Source organism: Sceloporus occidentalis, unplaced genomic scaffold (genome assembly GCF_023333645.1).
Source record: "Sceloporus occidentalis isolate IW3139 unplaced genomic scaffold, rSceOcc1.0.p SCAF_76, whole genome shotgun sequence".
Taxonomy (NCBI): domain Eukaryota; kingdom Metazoa; phylum Chordata; class Lepidosauria; order Squamata; family Phrynosomatidae; genus Sceloporus; species Sceloporus occidentalis.
The window spans coordinates 1,608,531-1,627,970 of NW_028317056.1; the positions used below are offsets into that span (position 1 = coordinate 1,608,531).

The 19,440-nt window shown below is 45.0% G+C and overlaps 1 protein-coding gene across 1 annotated transcript in view; it reads right to left on the bottom strand.

Moving 5' to 3' along the window:
* The window catches only part of LOC149285730 (uncharacterized), a 43,239-nt gene that overhangs the window by 7,260 nt on the left and 16,539 nt on the right, over positions 1-19,440 (bottom strand). The window contains exons 3-4 of the mRNA XM_089494821.1: positions 17,626-19,242; positions 260-457 (exon numbers count right to left, since the gene is read on the bottom strand). Of these exons, the coding sequence (XP_089350947.1) occupies positions 260-457; positions 17,626-19,242 (1,815 nt within the window). The remainder of the gene's footprint in view (positions 1-259; positions 458-17,625; positions 19,243-19,440) is intronic.

The window sequence follows — 19,440 nt, forward strand, 5'->3', positions numbered from 1 at the left end:
ATTGCAAGAAAAACCCCAAAATGAAACAAAAAAATCAAAACGAAGATTTAAAAAACAAAACGGATGGATAACCTGAGACGTTGTTTTACGAGTCTCGGCATTTTGTTTATTGAGGGTAAATGCTTGTTTTAAATAAGACTACCTGAGACCCCCAGCCATGTCTCCACCTGAGACCCCCAGCCACCTCTCCACCTGAGACCCCCAGCCACGTCTCCACCTGAGACCCCCTAAAATCTCCGACTTTCTTTGCGACACACACCTACCACCATGATGTTAAACTCAAAGCCGCTTTTCATGGCCTTGCGTCTCATCTGGTCGAGCACGGAATCGATGCCGACGTAGCCAAAGGGCTCCCGTCCGGGGTCTTCGGCCACCTGGGGGTCCATCACCTCCTCTGGCGGGACGGGGGTCAGCTCCTCCATCTTGCTGCTGTCCGCAGGAGCCTTGTGGATTTGATCTGAAAATGGAAAGAGGAAGACACGGTGAGAAGAGAAAGTAAAAAAAAAAAAAGAGAAACGCGATGATTTTGAAGACTTAACCCTTTTAGCGCAATAAGATTTTAAGACGTAACCCTTTTTTAGAGCCTCCATCGCGCAGGGCCACCTGGAACACTGGTCGTTCTTCGTTTTAGAAATAAATCATTTTAATGAGTCATGAAGAGGTTAATTCTCTCCTCTTCATCCTCCGCGCAGCAGGAATATTCCAAGGGTTAAATTATCATACGGTTAAATGAAAAGGAGTATTTTGTAACCCTTTAATGGCCGGTGGGCACATGCAGCCCCGGCTCATCGTCGTATGGTAGACTACGGAACCTGGAAAGTGTGGCCGGAGGAAATTTAACCATTAAAATATCCCAACCCAGGGACGGATTCTCATGAATTCCTGTAGCCCACTGTAGTACTGCAGGTGGTCGTCTGTCTGTCCGGGGTATCCATGTCCCTTATATACAGATCAACTCTATATACAGGGCCGCCAGCCACGCTGTGAAGTACGTTTATATAAGAAAATACAAATTATCGTTTTGCTGCCAAATAACAAAAAAAGCTGATTTTTTTTTTTAACCCCGTTAACACCATTGGATTGGTGTTCAATGTGTTAACTCACTGAGAGCCAGAGAAATGCATAAACTCTCCGCAAATCAAAATCTGGCTAGGGGTGAAAGAGTTAAAAAAACAACCCCCCCCCCCCAAAAAAACTAGAATGTTGCCAACGGCTTCGAAATGACAAAGTGTCGATTGCGATGCTCGTTATACACACGTGCTGCCGACACACATCGAGGGATAAAAATAACAAGAGGTGAGAACAGAGAGGTCCCGCCTTACGGAGAAGCTGCAGTAGAGGAGACGCGCGGGTGATCGCGGTGGGCGGCAACGAGAAATTAATTCATCCGTCACCATTTTGGCCTCGTTATATTTGGTTCCAGCCGTTGGGTTTGTTGTCAAAGAAACCGGAGGAAAAAAAATTATGTCATAAATAAAATAAAAAAAAAACTAAAATACTAACCAAAAAAAAATGAATAAAAAAAATCTTTTTACTTGGAGCCCCAAGTGATCTCCATCAAACGCAAAGCGTTCCTCCTCTTCCTGGTTTCCTCAGGGTGGCCGTCGGTGGTTGGAGGCATTATTTGCTTATTAGGGCATTTTTATAAAAAAAAATAAATAAATTATTTCCGCGTCGGTCCGGGAGAAAATGGTCCAAGTGAGTCTGGGATACTTTTGAAACACGATGTAGAATCCTATGAGCTTTCAAGACATCTCGAGAGACCTCTTGGGTCCCCTTGCTCGGCAAATGTTGGCCATCTTAAAATTTATCACAAACTTTGCTAAAAAAACATTCTGAAGACTGAAGTTTCCGGTAAACCATTGACACGAGAGACACGTTGGTTATTGTCTATAAAGTAAATGCGATGCAAGCTTTAAAATCCCAAATGTGGTCTTGTCGCCATGGCGACCAGCGGAATTTCCTTTCCGTGGTTATAGCACGTCTGAAACTTTGATACCAAGGAAACCCTCGACCCATCGTGTCGTCTATATCCTGATTGGATAATTCCATTGGTTGCTATGGCGATAACATCTCTTTTCAAGCTTCCTTTTTTTTTGGCTTTTAAAACAACCATCATTTTTCGGAGGATTTTGTAGATATTTAACCCAATTGTGACCGCGGCGGTGTATGTTTTTCTGGTTTTATTGACCATATAGAATCTATCAACGGCACAAAATATAGGGGGATGGGTACCCGAGAGGGCCACAGTGGGTAACGTTCCATGCCTGGTAACATAGCTGCTTCTGTTTTCTAATTTGGGTGTTTTTGGTGCGATTTCATTAATATAAAGTTGTATTTGTGAAAAACCTTTTTTTTGCTCATTTTCCAAATAGTTTCATGGCTTTTTCCAGGGTTTTTTTTTTTATTTTTTTTTGTTCTTTATTTCTTTTATGTGATTTGTTTTTTAGGGAGCAACTAAATGACGTAAATTATTTAAAAAGATGAGAAAAGTTCTAATTTGTAAATCTAAAAATTCTAAAGATTATGGCGGCTTTTGATGTCTGATGTGAAAGGTCTGGCCAGAAACTTCCGTTTCTTTGTGTTAAATGCCCCAAAAGAAGAGGCTACAATGTTTTTTTTTAGAAAATGGATGGAGCCTCCCTCCCCGCCTGCTGCTCAGAGCATTAACACAATTCTATAAAAAATCACCATTTAACACAAAACTAAAAACGTGGAAAATCTCAAAATATCATCTGTAGATTGTAAGCTCTTTGAGCCGGGCCCTCCTCACCTGTTACTTCTGTAAGTCTAATAATTATGTTATATATTACCTGTTATGTCCTGTCTACACATTGTACAGCGCTACGGAATATGATGGCGCTATATAAAATAACACACAATAATAAAGCCAAAGCCTTTCAGAATCTGTCTCAAACCTTAATCAGTCGTTGGTCTCGTCTTAGATTCAGGAGCCGTATGTCTATCCCATGCATGTTTAATCCCCTCACTGTATTACCCTCTACCACCTCTGCTGGGAGGCTGTTCCACTTATCTACCACCCTCTCAGTAACATAAAACTTCTTTACACTCCATCCAAACCTCTGACCCACTGTTAGCAGACATCGCCCGGGATGCCCCCAACGCAAATTCTGGCGCGTTCAGAAGGATCGTTACGGGTCCCCTAATCACGGATCCTTCCGGTTGATCATCCTGACTCACTGAGTGAGGAGCGCGACCAGAAAACGTGAGTCTAAATCTCTGCCAATCACTCGGTTCCGTAATCATCATGACGGATGGTGAATTGACAGCGATTCGCGCGGCAGCCCTGGTTAGATGGTCCGAGGATACAGATTTTGGAATGAAGCGGTTAAAATGTATCTTTATTCCGAATTCATTCATTCCGAGGGTACCTACCCCCCCCCCCCAACCACCACCTCTCATCCTCCCCTCCACATACCTTCCTTCTATTTGGGAATAAGAGGTAAGGGGATGAATGGCGAACCCGTCTTCTACATGAAGCCCCCCGTCCTGGTCACCGCGGTCTCCGCTCTGGAGATCTCCGGATGGAGTCACAAAGTACCCGGACCTTATGGTGAGCGAGCTGCTCTCTCTCTCATCCTCTCGCTCGCTCGCTCTCTCTCTATAGAAGACTCCCCACAGAGATGACACAACAAAGACCCTACGTTATAGGCTCACGTGACTTGAATTGGAAATCGTAACCCTTTCAGGGCGAAGGGAGTCCGCGGCCAATCCATCCACCCCCCCCAAATCTCCTCTCATACCCTCCACCCCGGGCAGATGTCTGAAAAGGAGAGACCCGCTTTGAAGATGAATAAGAAAGCTTTGTCGGTGAATAATACGAGCATCCGCAGTCACAACAGCAGCCATGTCGGCTTCCACCTCCGACGGCGGCCGGTCCACCGGCTCCAATTCTTTTTAAAATAATTTTTGAATTTTTTGAAGAAAACTTGAAGCTTCACACCAGAAAGTCCATTCGATTCTCAGACAGAAGTCCCCGTCCGCCCCGGGAATAATTTATATTAAACAAAAAAACTAAATTCTCCAAATTCCAGGGGGAGAAAATTCATCCGTGAAATGCGTCAAGGTGAGAATTTGAAAAGGGTTCCTCTGAAGGTGGCTTCTTGAGGACCTCAAAACCCCCCGAATTCCAGAAGCTACCGGAAGGAAACTGATGCTGTTGGCGACACGCGTCGTACAAAAGGACAGGGCGAGAAACTTTCGGCCGGAAAATGCCGTTAACGGTACTTGCTTGGGAAACGCTTGAGAAAATGGATTTATTCCGAAATTTTATAGAAATCTGTAGGATTTTACAAATCTATGCATTTCTGAGCTCAGTTTTTTTTTGGAATTGTGTAATTTCTAGGTATCGATAATTGTTACATATAACGAAGTCGAGATTGCTCGGATCAGAACAGATAAAGGAGACTTTATGGATAAGTATGAGTGCAGAGAGGTTTATCGCAGGCCACATCGGTAGCCATTTCTTCATAAATCTCACGCAATCTGATTGGTCAATCGCCTGTGATGCTCGTGGGCGGAGCTATCATTATGTATATAAAACACACGAGGCAGTGACTGAAAACCCAAAAATGTAATAAAAAAATTACTGTTTTTGTTTTTTTATACCTAATTAAAGGTATTAAAGTTTTTGTGGTTGACGCTTAAATCCGATGAAAAGCTTTATAAAAAGATAATCAATGATTTATTTTAAAGCACAATGTAACTGTTATTATTATTTGTATCATTATTAATAATAATAATAATAATAATAATATGTATTATTATTAATAATAGGGCAGCATGAAGAGGAAATGGTCACCTGACACAATGTAACTATTATTATCATTAATAATAATAATAATAATAATAATAATATTAGCACGGCATAAAGGTGAAACATTAATTTGACAATGTAATGTTTATTATTACTAGTATATAATAATAATAATAATAATAATAACGTATTATTATTATTATTTTGATTATTTTTCATTATAATAATAGGGCAGCATGAAGATGAAACTTTCCCTTGACACAATGTAACTTTTATTAATAATAATAATAATAATAATAATAATGCAACATTCAACATGAAACGTTCAGCCGCACAATGTAACGTTTATTATTATTAATATAAAATAATAATAATAATAATAATAATAATAATGCAGCATTCCGGATGAAACGTTAAGCCGGCACAATGTGATTTTTAAAGCCCCCTTGAAAGGAATCCTCTGTATACATTTTGTGACCTAGCTGCGGTGGGCGGCAAATACACCAAACCGGCGACCCCCCTTTAGAGTGAGAATGGCGGGTACTGAAAAGGGTGGAAGGACGTTCTCTGCCCAGACAAAGGACTCGGGGGTCTGGGGGCAGGCATTGTATAAACTCTCAGCACAATGGCTTCGCTGTCGGGTACATAATCCAGACGGAGTATACAGACTCATCGCAAGGGGTTAAAAACAGGGGTACCATTAAAAGCCCCCCCCTTGTTAGTTGTAATTATATCTAAAGAAAAAAGGTTACAAAACTCACTTTAAAAACTCTTTTTAGCTATTTTCTATCTAATTAACATAAAGTTCTCCCCTTTGCTTTCTATTTCGTCCTTTTGAGGAAAGTCATTGAGATTCACGGACTTGAAATGCGATGAGAAACGAACAGGACTGGAGTGGCCCCAGAACAAGAGGCCGGCGGGGTGTATGGAAAGGTATCGGTTTACAGCAGAGGGGGTTGGTGCATGGAACCTCTTCCCAATGGAGGAGGGAAACGAGAGTCAAGCCATCATAACTGTAAAAGAAGGTTGGATTTTTATGGTCTGGCTCTATACCAGGGCATGCTATATAGAGGATTAAGATGTGATCCTATTGGTCAAACACTACTTTTTTTTTAAAGGGGGCGGCACAGGGGGGTATATATATATTTATCAAATGTGTTGCTGGGTCATACCAAGTGCTCAAAAATGCACCAGATAAAAGCCCATTCCCAAATCTTACGGGGCAAAAAAAAAACCCCTCCTTACTATTAAAGCAGCAGTGGGCTTCTTTTCAGGGTAAATGGCTACCAGCCCCGGGCATTAGCAGCAGGGCGCGACTCAACAAACAAAATGAGCTAATTAGGGTTTATAAGAACCCACAAATGTCTTAATTCTCCATAAAGATTCCGTACTGATTACTGCGGGGCGATAAGAGCGGGAAACTCGCACAAAGATGCTAATTTCAAGAAAACTCAAGATAAAAAACCCCATAATTGTCCCTTTTACAGAGCGAGTCGCCCCCCCCCCGGCGTCCCTGCATGTGGCCTTCCTGTTTCATGCGCGATGTCACCGCTTCCCCTTAATACATTATTTCTATAAATATATTAATAGAAAAGTCAGCATCTCAACCCGGAAGAATTATTAAAAAAAATTTAATGCATTTAAAAATTCAGCCCCTCCCCCTCCGGAAATGTATTTCTGAGATTGGGGCAAATCTTTTAACCCTATAAATAAACTGCGCGCAATCCGTACGATCCCATGCTTCGTGCTGATTGGAGGGCTCAAGGGTCTGGCTATTACCCCTTCTAGATTCAGGGTCTATAGCTACAGAATAGGCATTTGCTGGCAGATCTGCCCCCATCTGGCCCCCGTCTAGTCGCTCGTCTCATCTGCTGTAAAGACTCAAACCTTAATCAGTCGTTGGTCTCGTCTTAGATTCAGGAGCCGTATGTCTATCCCATGCATGTTTAATACCCTCACTGTATTACCCTCTACCACTTCTGCTGGGAGGCGGTTCCACTTATCTACCATCCCCATGCCCGGACTGGCCATCGGGCACACCAGGCATTTGCCCGGTGGGCCGGGCCGCAGCAGGGCCGGATTGACTTAGGGGCTGATGAAGCTGCAGCTCCAGGCCCCTACCTTAAAATAGGCCCAGACTGGGCCTATTTTAAGGTAGGTGCCTGGAGCTGCAGCTTCATCAGCCCCTAAGTCAATCCGGCCCTGCCGCGGGCCCGGTCGCAGTTGCTGCTTGCTCCGGCAACAAGGTAAGTAGGGTGAGGGAGGGGGGGTGCAGTGAGAAGGGGCAGAGGGGGGTTAGATAGTGAGAAATGGGGAGAGGGGATAGATAGTGAGAGGGGGTACATATTGAGAAGTGGGGAAGGGGGTACATAGTGAAAAGGGGTACATAGTGAAAAGGGGCAGATAAGATGGGGAGAAGGGGTAGTGTGAATGCGTATGAGAATGAATGAATAAATGTGTGGATGAATTGTGTGAATGCGTATGACAATTAATGAATTCATGTGTGGATGAATTGCTTGAATGATTTGTGAGACTGCATTAATGAATGTGTTAATGATTTGTGTGAATGAGTGAATGAAAAGATGCTACATGAAGGGTGGGCTTTAACAATAAATAAATAAGTAAAAATGGGCTGCTCTGGCCTATTTTTTGTCCCAGTCCGGGCCTGACCACCCCCTACTATCCCTCCTGCAGATTTCCCATCATAGTTATGTTGTGTAGAGCTTGGGGAAGGGTTGAAATTTCTTTACGGGGGGGGGGGGGGTTTACATAAATCCCCCCAGAGCGAACGTTGATGCCCAGGGAAAAAGTATTTGTCCTCCTTGGCCTGGAGGTCACCGCCGAGTGCTGACCCCGGATGATGGAGCAACGGAGAAGATGAAGCTCGGGGTCTTTATTCTGCGTTCATCTCCAAGGTTCCATCTCTTCTCTGAGATGATATAAAAGAAGTTGTCCATTACCACCTCGTCCGAGGAACGCGTTCCTCTCCACATTCATCAGCCGCTCTCAACCGGATTCTCGCTTTCTCTTTCAGTATCTAAATTACTCATCAAATAACCCATTTCTCCCTTAAAAGAGTCGTTTCCGTAGAAATGACACTTTTTTTTTAACGAGATATCGTAAGCGCAGAAATTCCCGCCGGCCGAGATAATGGCGGATCTGCTGAACGTAACTCGATGGATTCTATAATAATGACTTTTTTGGCTGGCGTGCTCAGAACGCAGCGACCCAGCCATTTTTTTTAAACATCCCAGTTTAGTAAATTTTTGGCTCAAAAACTATTTTACTGAGAAAAAGCACTCAAACAGTCGAGAGGAGAATCCCTGTATAAATAACTGGCGTGGGGGAGGGGAGGGCGAAACGGGGAACTTTGAAGAGGGGGTCACATTCTAGACAAAAGACAGAAATGTATCTGCATTGCTTTATTTATGTCATCGAGAACTGGATGATGTCACGGAATGCAGAATGGGCCATTTACTGATTTCTTTGCCTTTTTTTTAAGCATTCTATTAAAAATCTTTTGTCCGGGGGGGCATTTCCGAGGATCATGTGGCCTCCTCTTTTATGGTCCTGGCGCGGCTTGTGGCGGAGTAATTCCTTGTTGCCACGGGGCTAGGAAGATCAGTGAAAGGGTTAAGATGGTGAAATTCCTCCCCAAATAATAAGAAATAAAACTGGCAGCATAATGGCTCACTTAGTGATACTTTGTAGACTTCAGAGAACCTTATCACGGAAGAGTAACATATTTCTCTGATAACGGCTCTTCTGCTGCCTGGAGGAGTCTAAACAGGAATCCGTCATCCGAAGGCAGATGTCTGGGTCCTGATTTGGGTCTGGCGGAGTTTCTGTTGGGTTTTAGTTGAATATGGAAAGCGATGGTTCTTTAAAACGGGTTTGAAAGGACATCCCTGTCAGCACAGCACAAAACCTGCATGGGACCTCGGCATACCCCCAACATTTCGGGTGTCCAGGGCCAACTGTGAGGGTGGTAGATAGGTGGAACAGCCTCCCAGCAGAAGTGGTAGAGGGTAATACAGTGAGGGTATTAAACATGCATGGGATAGACATACGGCTCCTGAATCTAAGACGAGACCAACGACTGATTGAGGTTTCAGTCTTTAAGGCCGGAGAAACGGGCGAGTAGACGGACATCACACGTGCCACCGCTACCTCGCAACGTAGTAACGGTGACCCGCACAGCACTGAACGGCGGCACAGACTACCTTTTAAAAAAGTTAAACGGACAGCATTTAAACACAACGTATAAACGTTGGTAACGCGGTCGACGTGAGCCTCTTGTGGATAGAAGCTCCTCTTCATGTGATGATGACGCTGGTTCGATGCAGTGACACCCGCAGGCGCCCTCCGGTAATGCAGCCCAAGGCAACTACTGAACATAATGATTATAATAATCCTAATAATAATCCTAATGATAGTTAAATTGTGCTCATGGAATGTGTAGGAGACACAATGTTTCTACATTCCGGGTGTCCCCATTAAACGGAGACATTTGTTATTTTGTTACAGGGGCAGATAGTAGCGGAAGACGGGAAGCAGGTGGCCCATCCGGGTGGTTGGATTTTAAAGCATCTCCTTACACTTCTCTGTTCTCCATGAACACGCTACACCAGGATAGCCTTAAACACAGGCAGCGTTTATAAGATAAGACTAAATCCTCTGGAACTCTGACCTCATTTCCAAATTCACTAAAACTTTGGGTTCTAAACTCCCGTTTTAGTTACTCATTAATGTCAATACTTGGTGGCCACGGTATGACCTTACAATAGAATATACGGGTGGAAGTTGAGGACCGCTGGTCTACAAGATCGGACCCAACATAAGCAATGTATTTAAATAAAAAAAAATAGAAATGAATTCTAAAGCCAGACATTTTTCCTTAAAAACTCCAGATGACAGCCATGTTTAAACTTCTCTGTCAGGAAAATATACACTCGGCCGTAGTTTGGTAGGAGGGGTGAAAGAATCGCCGGCTCGTTTTCTTTAAGACCCTTTTCCCACCGGCTCGAGCAAACAGAGCTTCCTTGTAACAAAAGCCGGGTACCGTCTGGCTGACGCTGCACTAATATTTATTCAGTCCAGATGCACCGACAGAGCCGGCGGTTTCTGGGGGGGGTTAGTTCTCTGCGCTCCGTCTGATGCCGACTTTTAAATATCTGTTTTACGTCCAGGCGATGTAATAAAGGAATAGAATATTAAATATTTGCAACAAAACAGCATTATTGGTCATTTTTCTCTGATACAAAATTACATTTTGTAATAAAAATAATTTGCCTTAAATTTGGATTTAATTTGGATTTTGATTTTTTTTCTTTTTGGGGGAACAGATAAATATATATATATTAATATATTTTAATAGCATTACATTTAAAATGCATGTAGGAATCTCGATTTAGGTGCCCTGGTTCCATTTTTGACGTTTTTTTAAGTGCTAATTATATCTCCAATATTTTAGTGAAATAATAATTTAGCTTTGTAATATAATTTGTCATAAAAAATTTATAAAAAATGTGTACTTTGGCCTAGGTAATTGGGGTAAATAATATTGGCATAGCGTGAGAGGAATGTACACGTTCAGGCATCCCGGTTCTGTTATATTTACAATAAAAATGTCCCTGGATTTTACTTAAAATAATAAATCTATTCAGTTTATACCAGAACAGCATAAATATATTCTATAGATGGGGGGACCGAAAGAGTTAATGCCACTATTTTAGTAACTTCTCCTTGGCCTCTCTCTCCTCCTTCATTATCTGTCTGTTTACTTTTCCCCTTTTTCCCCCTGTTGTCTCATTACCCCCCTCACACCCCGTCAGTTGTTCCAGGAAGTGGCTCCTCACACCCTCTTTGACCTCCGACCCATCCCTTCATTCATAAAAAACACTGAACGCCCTTTGAAGGTTTGCAGAACAGAGCTCTGACAAAATATATACGGGTCTCCCATCCCATCCTAAATCATCAGGCAGGGGGGGTCAAACGAGGTGACACTAAGCAGAGCTGTATCACAACTAAAAATGGCTCAATGGACGTCTAGATCCAGCCTTTGGGGTCTGCGGAGACGCTCGGGTGTCGGGATAATGTTAAGCCCACCATTCCGCAATGCGATTGTTACGTTTTTAAATTAAAAACATTACAATGTGTTGTATATTTCAAATTTTTCAAAGGGTCTTCACTCTCAGAACTGGCTGAACCGAGGGTGGGGGGTGACTAATTGGACCTGGACCTTTAAGGCCAGCAGCCGCCACATGACGTATTTGTGGCTTTGAGTCTCCAGCTGGTGGCCGCGCAATACAAGACCACATCTACTGGAAGTAATTGGCCATATGGACCACTGGCCCACCTGGCATTTGCGCGGGATGGTCAGTCCAGGCCTGCCTCGGAACCTTCAGTGAACTTCTAGAGACGTAAAGGTTTAATGGAGGTGCCTTCTTCTATAGACATGGTTGGCTCTCATGAGATACAGGAGATAGGAATGGAGTCTTGAAGTCAAGTAGAAAAATATTTGCATGGCCGTAGTGAAACAAGTCTAAATGGGTAATGGTGCGTTCTACTGTCCAACTAGTTCCTGGAGCACATCATTGGGCTTTTGACCTTGGACACCAAGAACTTGTTATGACCCTACCAGGGGCTTCATAAAGTGAAATGTACAAAAAAAAGAGTGATGATGACCCCAAAAAACCCAAAGCAACCATTGGGCGGCTGCGGGAACTGTGCATCTAAGGTGGCTTCTCATAATGTTTCAGGCGAATTAGGCTTCGACAGTGTGTGTGTCGGGAGGGTTAAACCTTGTAGCATGGGGCTTTCTACTCCTTCCAGACACTGAAAGCGTTGGGACTGTCTCAGGTAACCTCAAAGTCGAGAGATCTGCTTTAGGGGGTATTCGCTACTGACAGGTAATGAGGCAGAGACTGACTGGAGCCACCACGAAGCCACGCGTAAACGAGCTGCCAGATTGCTTTTGGCACCGGTCGCCGAGCCTTTAGGGCGGTGGATTTGTGCCAACAGCACTCGCTGAAGGAAACGGCTTATTAGCTTTGATTAAATCACCTCACAAGCCGAATCCTTTGTCAAGAGAATCCTCCTCGGCTTCCTCAAGTTCATTTTATAAAGCGGTATTTGCACAATAATCAGTAAAGATTAATGTTCATCCTAAATCCTCTCCATGGACCCGAAGTCCCTGTACCCCCATTCCTTCCCTGTTGCCCCTCTTTTCTAGGAGGTCAGAATGTTTGCTGGGTATGAGGGGATCGCAGGGTTCTGCAGCCCTAAAAGCCCCGATAATGTGTATAGAAACCGCAGGAAACGGCCTATAAGTCCAGTTAGGGTTAAAGGATCTGATGATCGGTGCATCTGGTAAAATCACTGGAAACTCTTCTCTAATTAAATCAAAGTCAAACCTTAACCTGGAACACGTTGTAATAGGCGGACAGATTAACGGATCGGCCAACATTGGGTTAGGAGGCTACCAGATGTTCATCTACATCCTTCCAATGCACAGATTAGCGGTTGGCAACTTTGTAACTATCTTTACTGGGAGGGTAGTAGAAAAGTGGAACAGCCTCCCAGCAGAGGTGGTAGAGGGTAATACAGTGAGGGGATTAAACACGCACGGGATAGACATACGGCTCCTGAATCTAAGACGAGACCAGCAACTGATTAAGGTTTGAGTCGTTACAGCAGGAGAAACGGGGAGACTAGACGGGGGCCGGATGGGTCTGATGTCTTAGATTCAGGAGCCGTACGCCTATCCCATGCATGATTAAATCCCTTCACTGTATTAACCTCTACCACATCTGCTGGGAGGCTGTTCCACTTTACCTACATCTATTAAAAATCCTAGGAGAGCACAGAGGCGCGGCGTAAATCATAATTACCCAGCGTTTCATTGTTTTTTCCAGAAACTCATAAGTCGTGAGTGAGCGTGTGCATGCGCGAGAGATCTGGAAGTGTCTGAGACTGGGGAGAGATGAGACCGTCGAGGACATTCCAAAAGACATCTCTCATCTCTGATGGCTTTTCTTGTTGACTTCCAGATGTTCCTCTCGCAGCTGCCTTACTCGGGCTTGGCCTTGTTCCCAAAAGTAGTTAAGTAACAAAGTATCAGCTGCGCTCCTTGGGGTTCTTTCTGATTAGGTCTCAATAAAAGCCCCTTTAAAGGGTACTCAAGGACAGAGCAACATGACTGTGGAGGACAGCCACCAGACACAAGGTGGCAGTATGACATCATCGGTGCTCTTCACACTTGCCAAACAAAACTTAACCGTTTCACTATCTTGGACAAGACTAATGACCGGATTACGGGAAACCGAACACGTGACCCTCCCTTGGCTCGCTAGCCAAAGCCGCCATAAATCGCCGATTAGTAATAAATATTCGACACGCAGTACTTTCATTGTTATGGATTTTCATCCGACTTGCGCTGGAGGATTCCCCCCCAAAAAATGACAAAGTATCCCGAGATGAACTTATTCTAAGTAACTTAAAGGAACGCTTGTCATTAAAATTCAATGTAATTATATACATCCTCCGAGGGAAATTATACCCTAACCGGCTAATTATATGGCTACAAAGCGCGGCGTCTCTTGCCAAGGTCTTTCTCCTGGTCTCGGAATGGGTCGCAGCCAAGCTAAGGTTGTAAACATTTGTAACGTCGTGGATCGGGTCGGCTTAGGGCATCGGCTTGGCCGCCGTCCCGACTAACGAGCTGCACTGGGAAGCGCGACGTTGTGGAGATCCTTCACAGAAGACAATAAGTCCAATGACTCTTAGAACCCAGCGGCAAACCAGCGCAGAACCCCTTTATTGTCATGAAAACTATTGGTTATTATGGATTTTCTCTAGAATGTACCCCCCCACACTGTGTAGTGGACTTTATCCTCGTCATCCATGGTTGGTCCCACGATGGACATGTTCTCCATGACGTCAGAAGAAGAGGATTCCGACCCCGTACTGGCTTTGTCTGTATTTACTGTTAATGATTATGTACTCAGTCAATTAATAGTTGTTTCCTCTAACCTTCTAGAGGTCAGTAAATCAATTTAAAGCTGGGGGGGGGGGCATTAGACCCTGTGTGAATATGACAGGAGGGGTAAATTAAAGGCTTTGTCGTCCTTTCAGAACCTTGTGGTCAATAAGAGGGCGATGTCTAAATCAATACATTTAAGGAATTACACGGACTAATTGCCTCCTTTAAAGGGCCTCGGCAACAATTTGATGAAAGGCCCGTTTGTCAGGGGTGTCTGGGGGCCCCCAGGTAGGTTCAAGGGCCACCCTATGGGAGACACAAATAGAGAACAAGGCGGGAGACTCTCCATGGAAAATATCATGAAGAACCTACAGCTCTAGAGTTAGGTGACTCCTCAAATATGTCACCGAAGGGGGGGTGGATAAGTGGAACAGCCTCTCAGCAGAGGTGGTAGAGGGTAATACAGTGAGTGGAGTTAAACATGCATGGGATAGACATACGGCTCCTGAATCTAAGACGAGACCAACGACTGATTAATGTTTGAGTCTTTACAGCACGAACGACACGAATGGTTCCTATCCCACCGGTTTTTAAGTCCCCTCACTGTATTACCATCTACCACTTCTCCTGAGAGGCTCTTCCACTTACCTTCCACCCTCTCAGTAATTTTAAAACTTCCTCTACTATAACTATTTAACCTCCAGGCAGTTTCTAGCAGCTACGGGTTAAACCTTCCCGAGTTTTTTTCGTTGAAATCACCAATGGGGGCCTTCGATAAAACATTCCATGATGGTGGAAACATTTATCTTGGGGTCGTCCTCCGCTGTCAGATATACGACTCGTGCCACGTGCTTTATCTTCCCCGGCGCTGTCTCGTGTGAGAGGAACATCGCATGCTTCCAATTTATTAAATTCTTTGGGTTCAAGGAAAAAATGTTACCTGCGTCTGACCTCCCCGTGCCTGCGCGATGCCATTAGGCAGGACTGACTGGCGCTCTCTGCCCCCCCCCCGCTCAGCCGCGCTCTCCTCACCTGTCTATATATTTCCTGAGCTGTCTCTCATCTGTCTCACCTGTCAGCCCTCAAACGGTTCCTTAAACCATCGCTTCCCGGCTCTTCTCGTCTCTGACAGAAGGTTCTTAGCTCCAGATCCATCATTCTGCGGACGAGGAACTCCCTGGCTCCATTTTTTAAACTTTTTTAAAACTTTTTTTCCCGTTTTCTGCCTGACCTCAGATGGATTCGGGCCGATAGGAATTCAGCAGTTTAGATATCCGTTTTTTTGGACGCTTCAGGGTCTGAGCTGCTGAATTCACTAAGTGGCCGGATGTGTAAACTGCAAAATGTATACACTTGTACGAAAAATGGAGATTTTCGTAATGACCCTATTTCATGTTTTTTATGACCTAATTATTCATTATAATCATACCCAGGAACTCTTGGGGAGGAGAGAGGGTAATTCCGGGGAAAAAAAAGGGGAACAAGGGAGGGAGGGGGTCAGGAATTTGGGGCCCCTAAAGGAACTTGTCAGACTTGAGCATCATATGGGCCCGCGTACGCACCCTTTACCTGCTCAGGTACTTTCACCTCCCTTACCGAGCGCACACAATGCTTCTCCCACCTTTAACCCGCTAATTGCCGGAATCAAATGCATTTTATTTATTCACTTTGGGAAGCTGGAATGACAAGAATGAAAGGGTCAAAGGTGGCGTTTGTAGAGCTTTAACGTTCAAAGGGTATTAAGCATTCCCCCAGAATCCCTTGTGCCGGGGCAGAACAATACCCGGGTGCTGTGATTGTGTGCTGTGTGACACACAATGGGCACGTTGCTTGTTTATACAGCTGCACGGGGCGGCGGGGCCTGCGCTAAGTACACCAGGCCCCAAATCCCTGCCATAATAAACACAGGAAACATAAAGACTCGATGGGATTCGTACGTAACTCGCCCCGGGCGGACTCACCGCCTGACACTGACATGGACTAATACTCAGCGGAACCCGGACCAGCGAGATGGGGAGGACGGGGGGACCGGGAAAAGGAGGCACCAGAGAGCCCAAAAAAATTGAAAGTACAGGGAGTCTCATTCATGCGCAGCACCAGGGAGTCACAAAATAGAAAGTACGTGAAGTCTGGTCAACAAATAGCACCAGAGAGTCAAATAATAGAAAGTTTGTGGAGTCTGATCCATGCGCAGCACCAAGCGATGTATTATCTGTTTCTCGGGTAGGCGAGGAATTAAAGTTTGAAATTGTCGGGGCCGGAAGCCAACCGCATTGCCCTCCTCCATCACGCACTTTCTTCCCCCTTCCTTCGCGTTAGCCCAGGAGACACGAAAAAGGGAATGCCTTCTTATGCCAAGGGGGGTAGATGAAAAAAAAACACCTCGCCCACCCTCTACGACCCTCTTACCCAAAAACTGGGAAAACATCCAAACGTTATTCCAGCAGGTTCCACCGAGCCGCTCTCCCACCCACCAGCAGTGGCCCCCGCGCATCTCAGAATGGGAGTCATAACTGCGTTATAAGGGTGGGAAATATTGGACAAGGCTTTGGGGGTCTCCCTGAGCCAGTCCGCAGTGTTATAACCATCGGGGGGTTATCTCGGAATTTGGCCACCAAATGGGGTGTAGGAACCCCGCAAAATCGTGGGCAGAAGTGCCAACAAAAAATGCAGACAAATTACAGAAAAAACAGGTAAATTGGAGAAAAAATCTGTATTTTTACATAAAAATGAAATAAATGAATTTGACAAAAGTAATGGCGATCCACGCATTTTTCGTTTATGCTACAAAAAAGCCACCTGGCCGTGATCGTGGTTTTAGTGAACGCAGGGAGTTGGCGTCGTATCAATAATCTATCAATAATCTATCAATAATCAGAGAGATTTCCCAAAGAATCTGAATTTATCTAATTTAGAAAACATTTAAGGAAGAAATCTCATTTTTTTTTCTGCCTCGTAAAACTTCAAACCGCGTTAATCATCGTCTTGGGGGGGGGAGATTGCGATCTCAGCCGCAGGCAAACATCCCAGTTTACAAGCAAAATCTTTATTTTGTGAAGGCGGCACCGAAAGAAGTGAAACAATCATCGAAAAAATGCTTTTAAATGCCGCCGCGGTAAAATGTCCTGCGAGTCAGGGGTGATTTAACTCCCAGGCGCATATTTTACTGATCTGAAGATATTCCCCATCATACCGGGGACCCTAAGATTTACCGCCATCTTTCAGTGACAGGGCACATCCTGAGGGTAAAAGGGGGCAGATTTCCAGGGTGAAGGGGCAGATTCTCTGAGGGTAAAGGGGTGGATTTTCCGGCTAAGGTGGCAGATCCTTACCCTTTCTGGCAAGTACAACACTATCCAGATCATCCCAATTAAATGTATTTGCCCTCACCAGGGGCAGGCTGTAGATGACAAGGCGGTCTCCGGCACTTTAAGGCCGGTAGCCAGGGGCTGGATTATGCGTCACGCTGCCGGAGCAGCAGATCAAGTTTGTGTCGGCCAGCAGCCCACTGGGCATTTGCCCTTTGTGCCAGATGGCCAGTCCGTGCTTGACCCTCGCTGTCGATTGTGAGGCTTCTTAAGTTACTGAAACATCCCCTTGGCCCCCAGGGTATCTTTTTAGGTAGCATCTTAAGTTCTATGGCTTGGATTAAAAAGACACTTTGCCCAAATATGCGTCTCTCCCACAGATAAGAAATACATTTTTTTACCTAAAGTTTTAAATACACATTTATAAAAAAGAGACAGATTCCTGGATCGCTTTCTTGCCATTATTTACAGTATCCATCAAAATGATGTCCCACCGAGACGGCCCTAGACCCGTTCACCGTGCGAAGAAGAGTCATTGTTGACAAAGTCTCTCTTACCTTCAAGCCTGGATTCTGTAACTTGTGTCCTTGCCTGGCCCACGTCTTCGGTGCATCTCGATGTCGCTGGAGGATCTTGGCTGGGATGGACTCCAGGAGTTTCGACTTCACTCTGACGATCATTCTGTAAGCCTTGGTTAAGAGAGCGAATACCGTTTCTGGATTCCTCTTTAACCCTCCTGTTAAACTGGCTGTCCTGAGTACAGGATACAGATGTCGGGGTATTGTAGCCTTGAATTCTAGAGGAGACCGAAGACTTTGCTTGGGAAGCTGCTTCTGAGACACTTTTCGTTGAGACACCCGTGTAAGCGAGTGGCTTCAGACCGGCTGGGGCTTCTTGGAAGCACGACCTTTGGAAGGAGGCACTGTCTGTCTTATTAAACGAGTTGGCCCTTTGCATCATGGATCGGAGTCTCTCAGTTGAAGATGACATTTCTCTTTGCTTGGCTGGTTGGTCAAGATTGGAGTCTGGAAGCGATTCCTGTTGGAGTGATTGTGAGCGCATGCGAGAACCTATAAATGGTGACCTATGAGGGTTGGAATTTGTGCCACTTGGGGTTCTACTTAGGGATGTCCCTTGAAGTTGATCCTTGAACGGTACTTCGTTTTTTTCTCTATTTACTCGAGGACCTTGGCCAGGTATAGCGTTCAGGTTTACTCTCAGCTGCGTCCTTGGCAGCGGTTTGTTAATCTGTTCTGAGACAGGACCATTGGAAGACTTAACGACTGGACCTTGGAAACTAACTGGGAATTTTTGGAGAGTGGTTTGTTGCAAAGGCCCAAACAGAGGAGGCGGTGAAGAAGTGCAGTTAATGGGAGCATCAGCGGGTGGCGAGGAAGAGGATGAAGAGGAGGAGAATGAAGGCTCCCTACTGACTGACTTGCTGCTTCTAGACTGTGGCCGTTTATACCCTTCGGTTGGGGAACTCCAACCCTCTGATGGTGGATATCCAGCATCTGGAGAAGGGACCAGATCTGGAACATGGTCCTCGGCAATATGCAAGTCCAGAGATGGCAGAGAACTGTGGTTGTCGGCAGTCACTGGAACAAGGTGGACACCGGGCCTTTCGACCTCAGAGTGAAATACACTGCCATGAGAAGAGAACTTCTTCAGGATGGGGCTAGAAATATTGGAAACGGTGATGCTTGAGCCTTGTTGGCCTACTGACATTTGCGTAGGACGTATCTGGTGAAAAGGTTTGGTGGCTGGTGGGCACTCTAGGCTGGAGGTGGAACTGTGAAGGCTTTCACTGTCGCTTCCAGTTGTAGAAGAAGAAAATCCAGTGGGGTTCAGTTGTGTTTGGAAAGACGAGACCCGAGTAAGGCCTTGGTTGGAATTTCCATTGGTTTTGGCCATTTGCATAGTCCCTCGGTTAAAGGATAAACTACTGGTGATTCTGGTCTTTAGAACCGGACTTTGAGCCGGGCTGCAGCTGGAACTGATACTAATACGGGACTGGTAGAGCGGCTGGTGGGACCCTGCAGATACTCGTCTCTCTCCATTGCTTGTGCGGATAACATTGGCCGGAGCAGGGCTAAATGCAGAGTTGAGTGGAGAAGTCGGAGAAAACACAGGAGTGTCATCGACGTCCTCCATGTCAAAAGATCTCTTCAGAGCTGCGGAATATGAAAACACACAAGAAACCGGATTAATATCTCAAAACCGGACGCAAAAAACACTTAAAATATATCATAAGTAGGACATTAACACATTGATATCACTTATAGGGGTAATTAGAAGGTGAAAGACTATCAAGCAAGTGTCTTCCAACAGAAGGGGAGGATGGGTTGAAGAAAGAGTTTGAGGGTCCATCA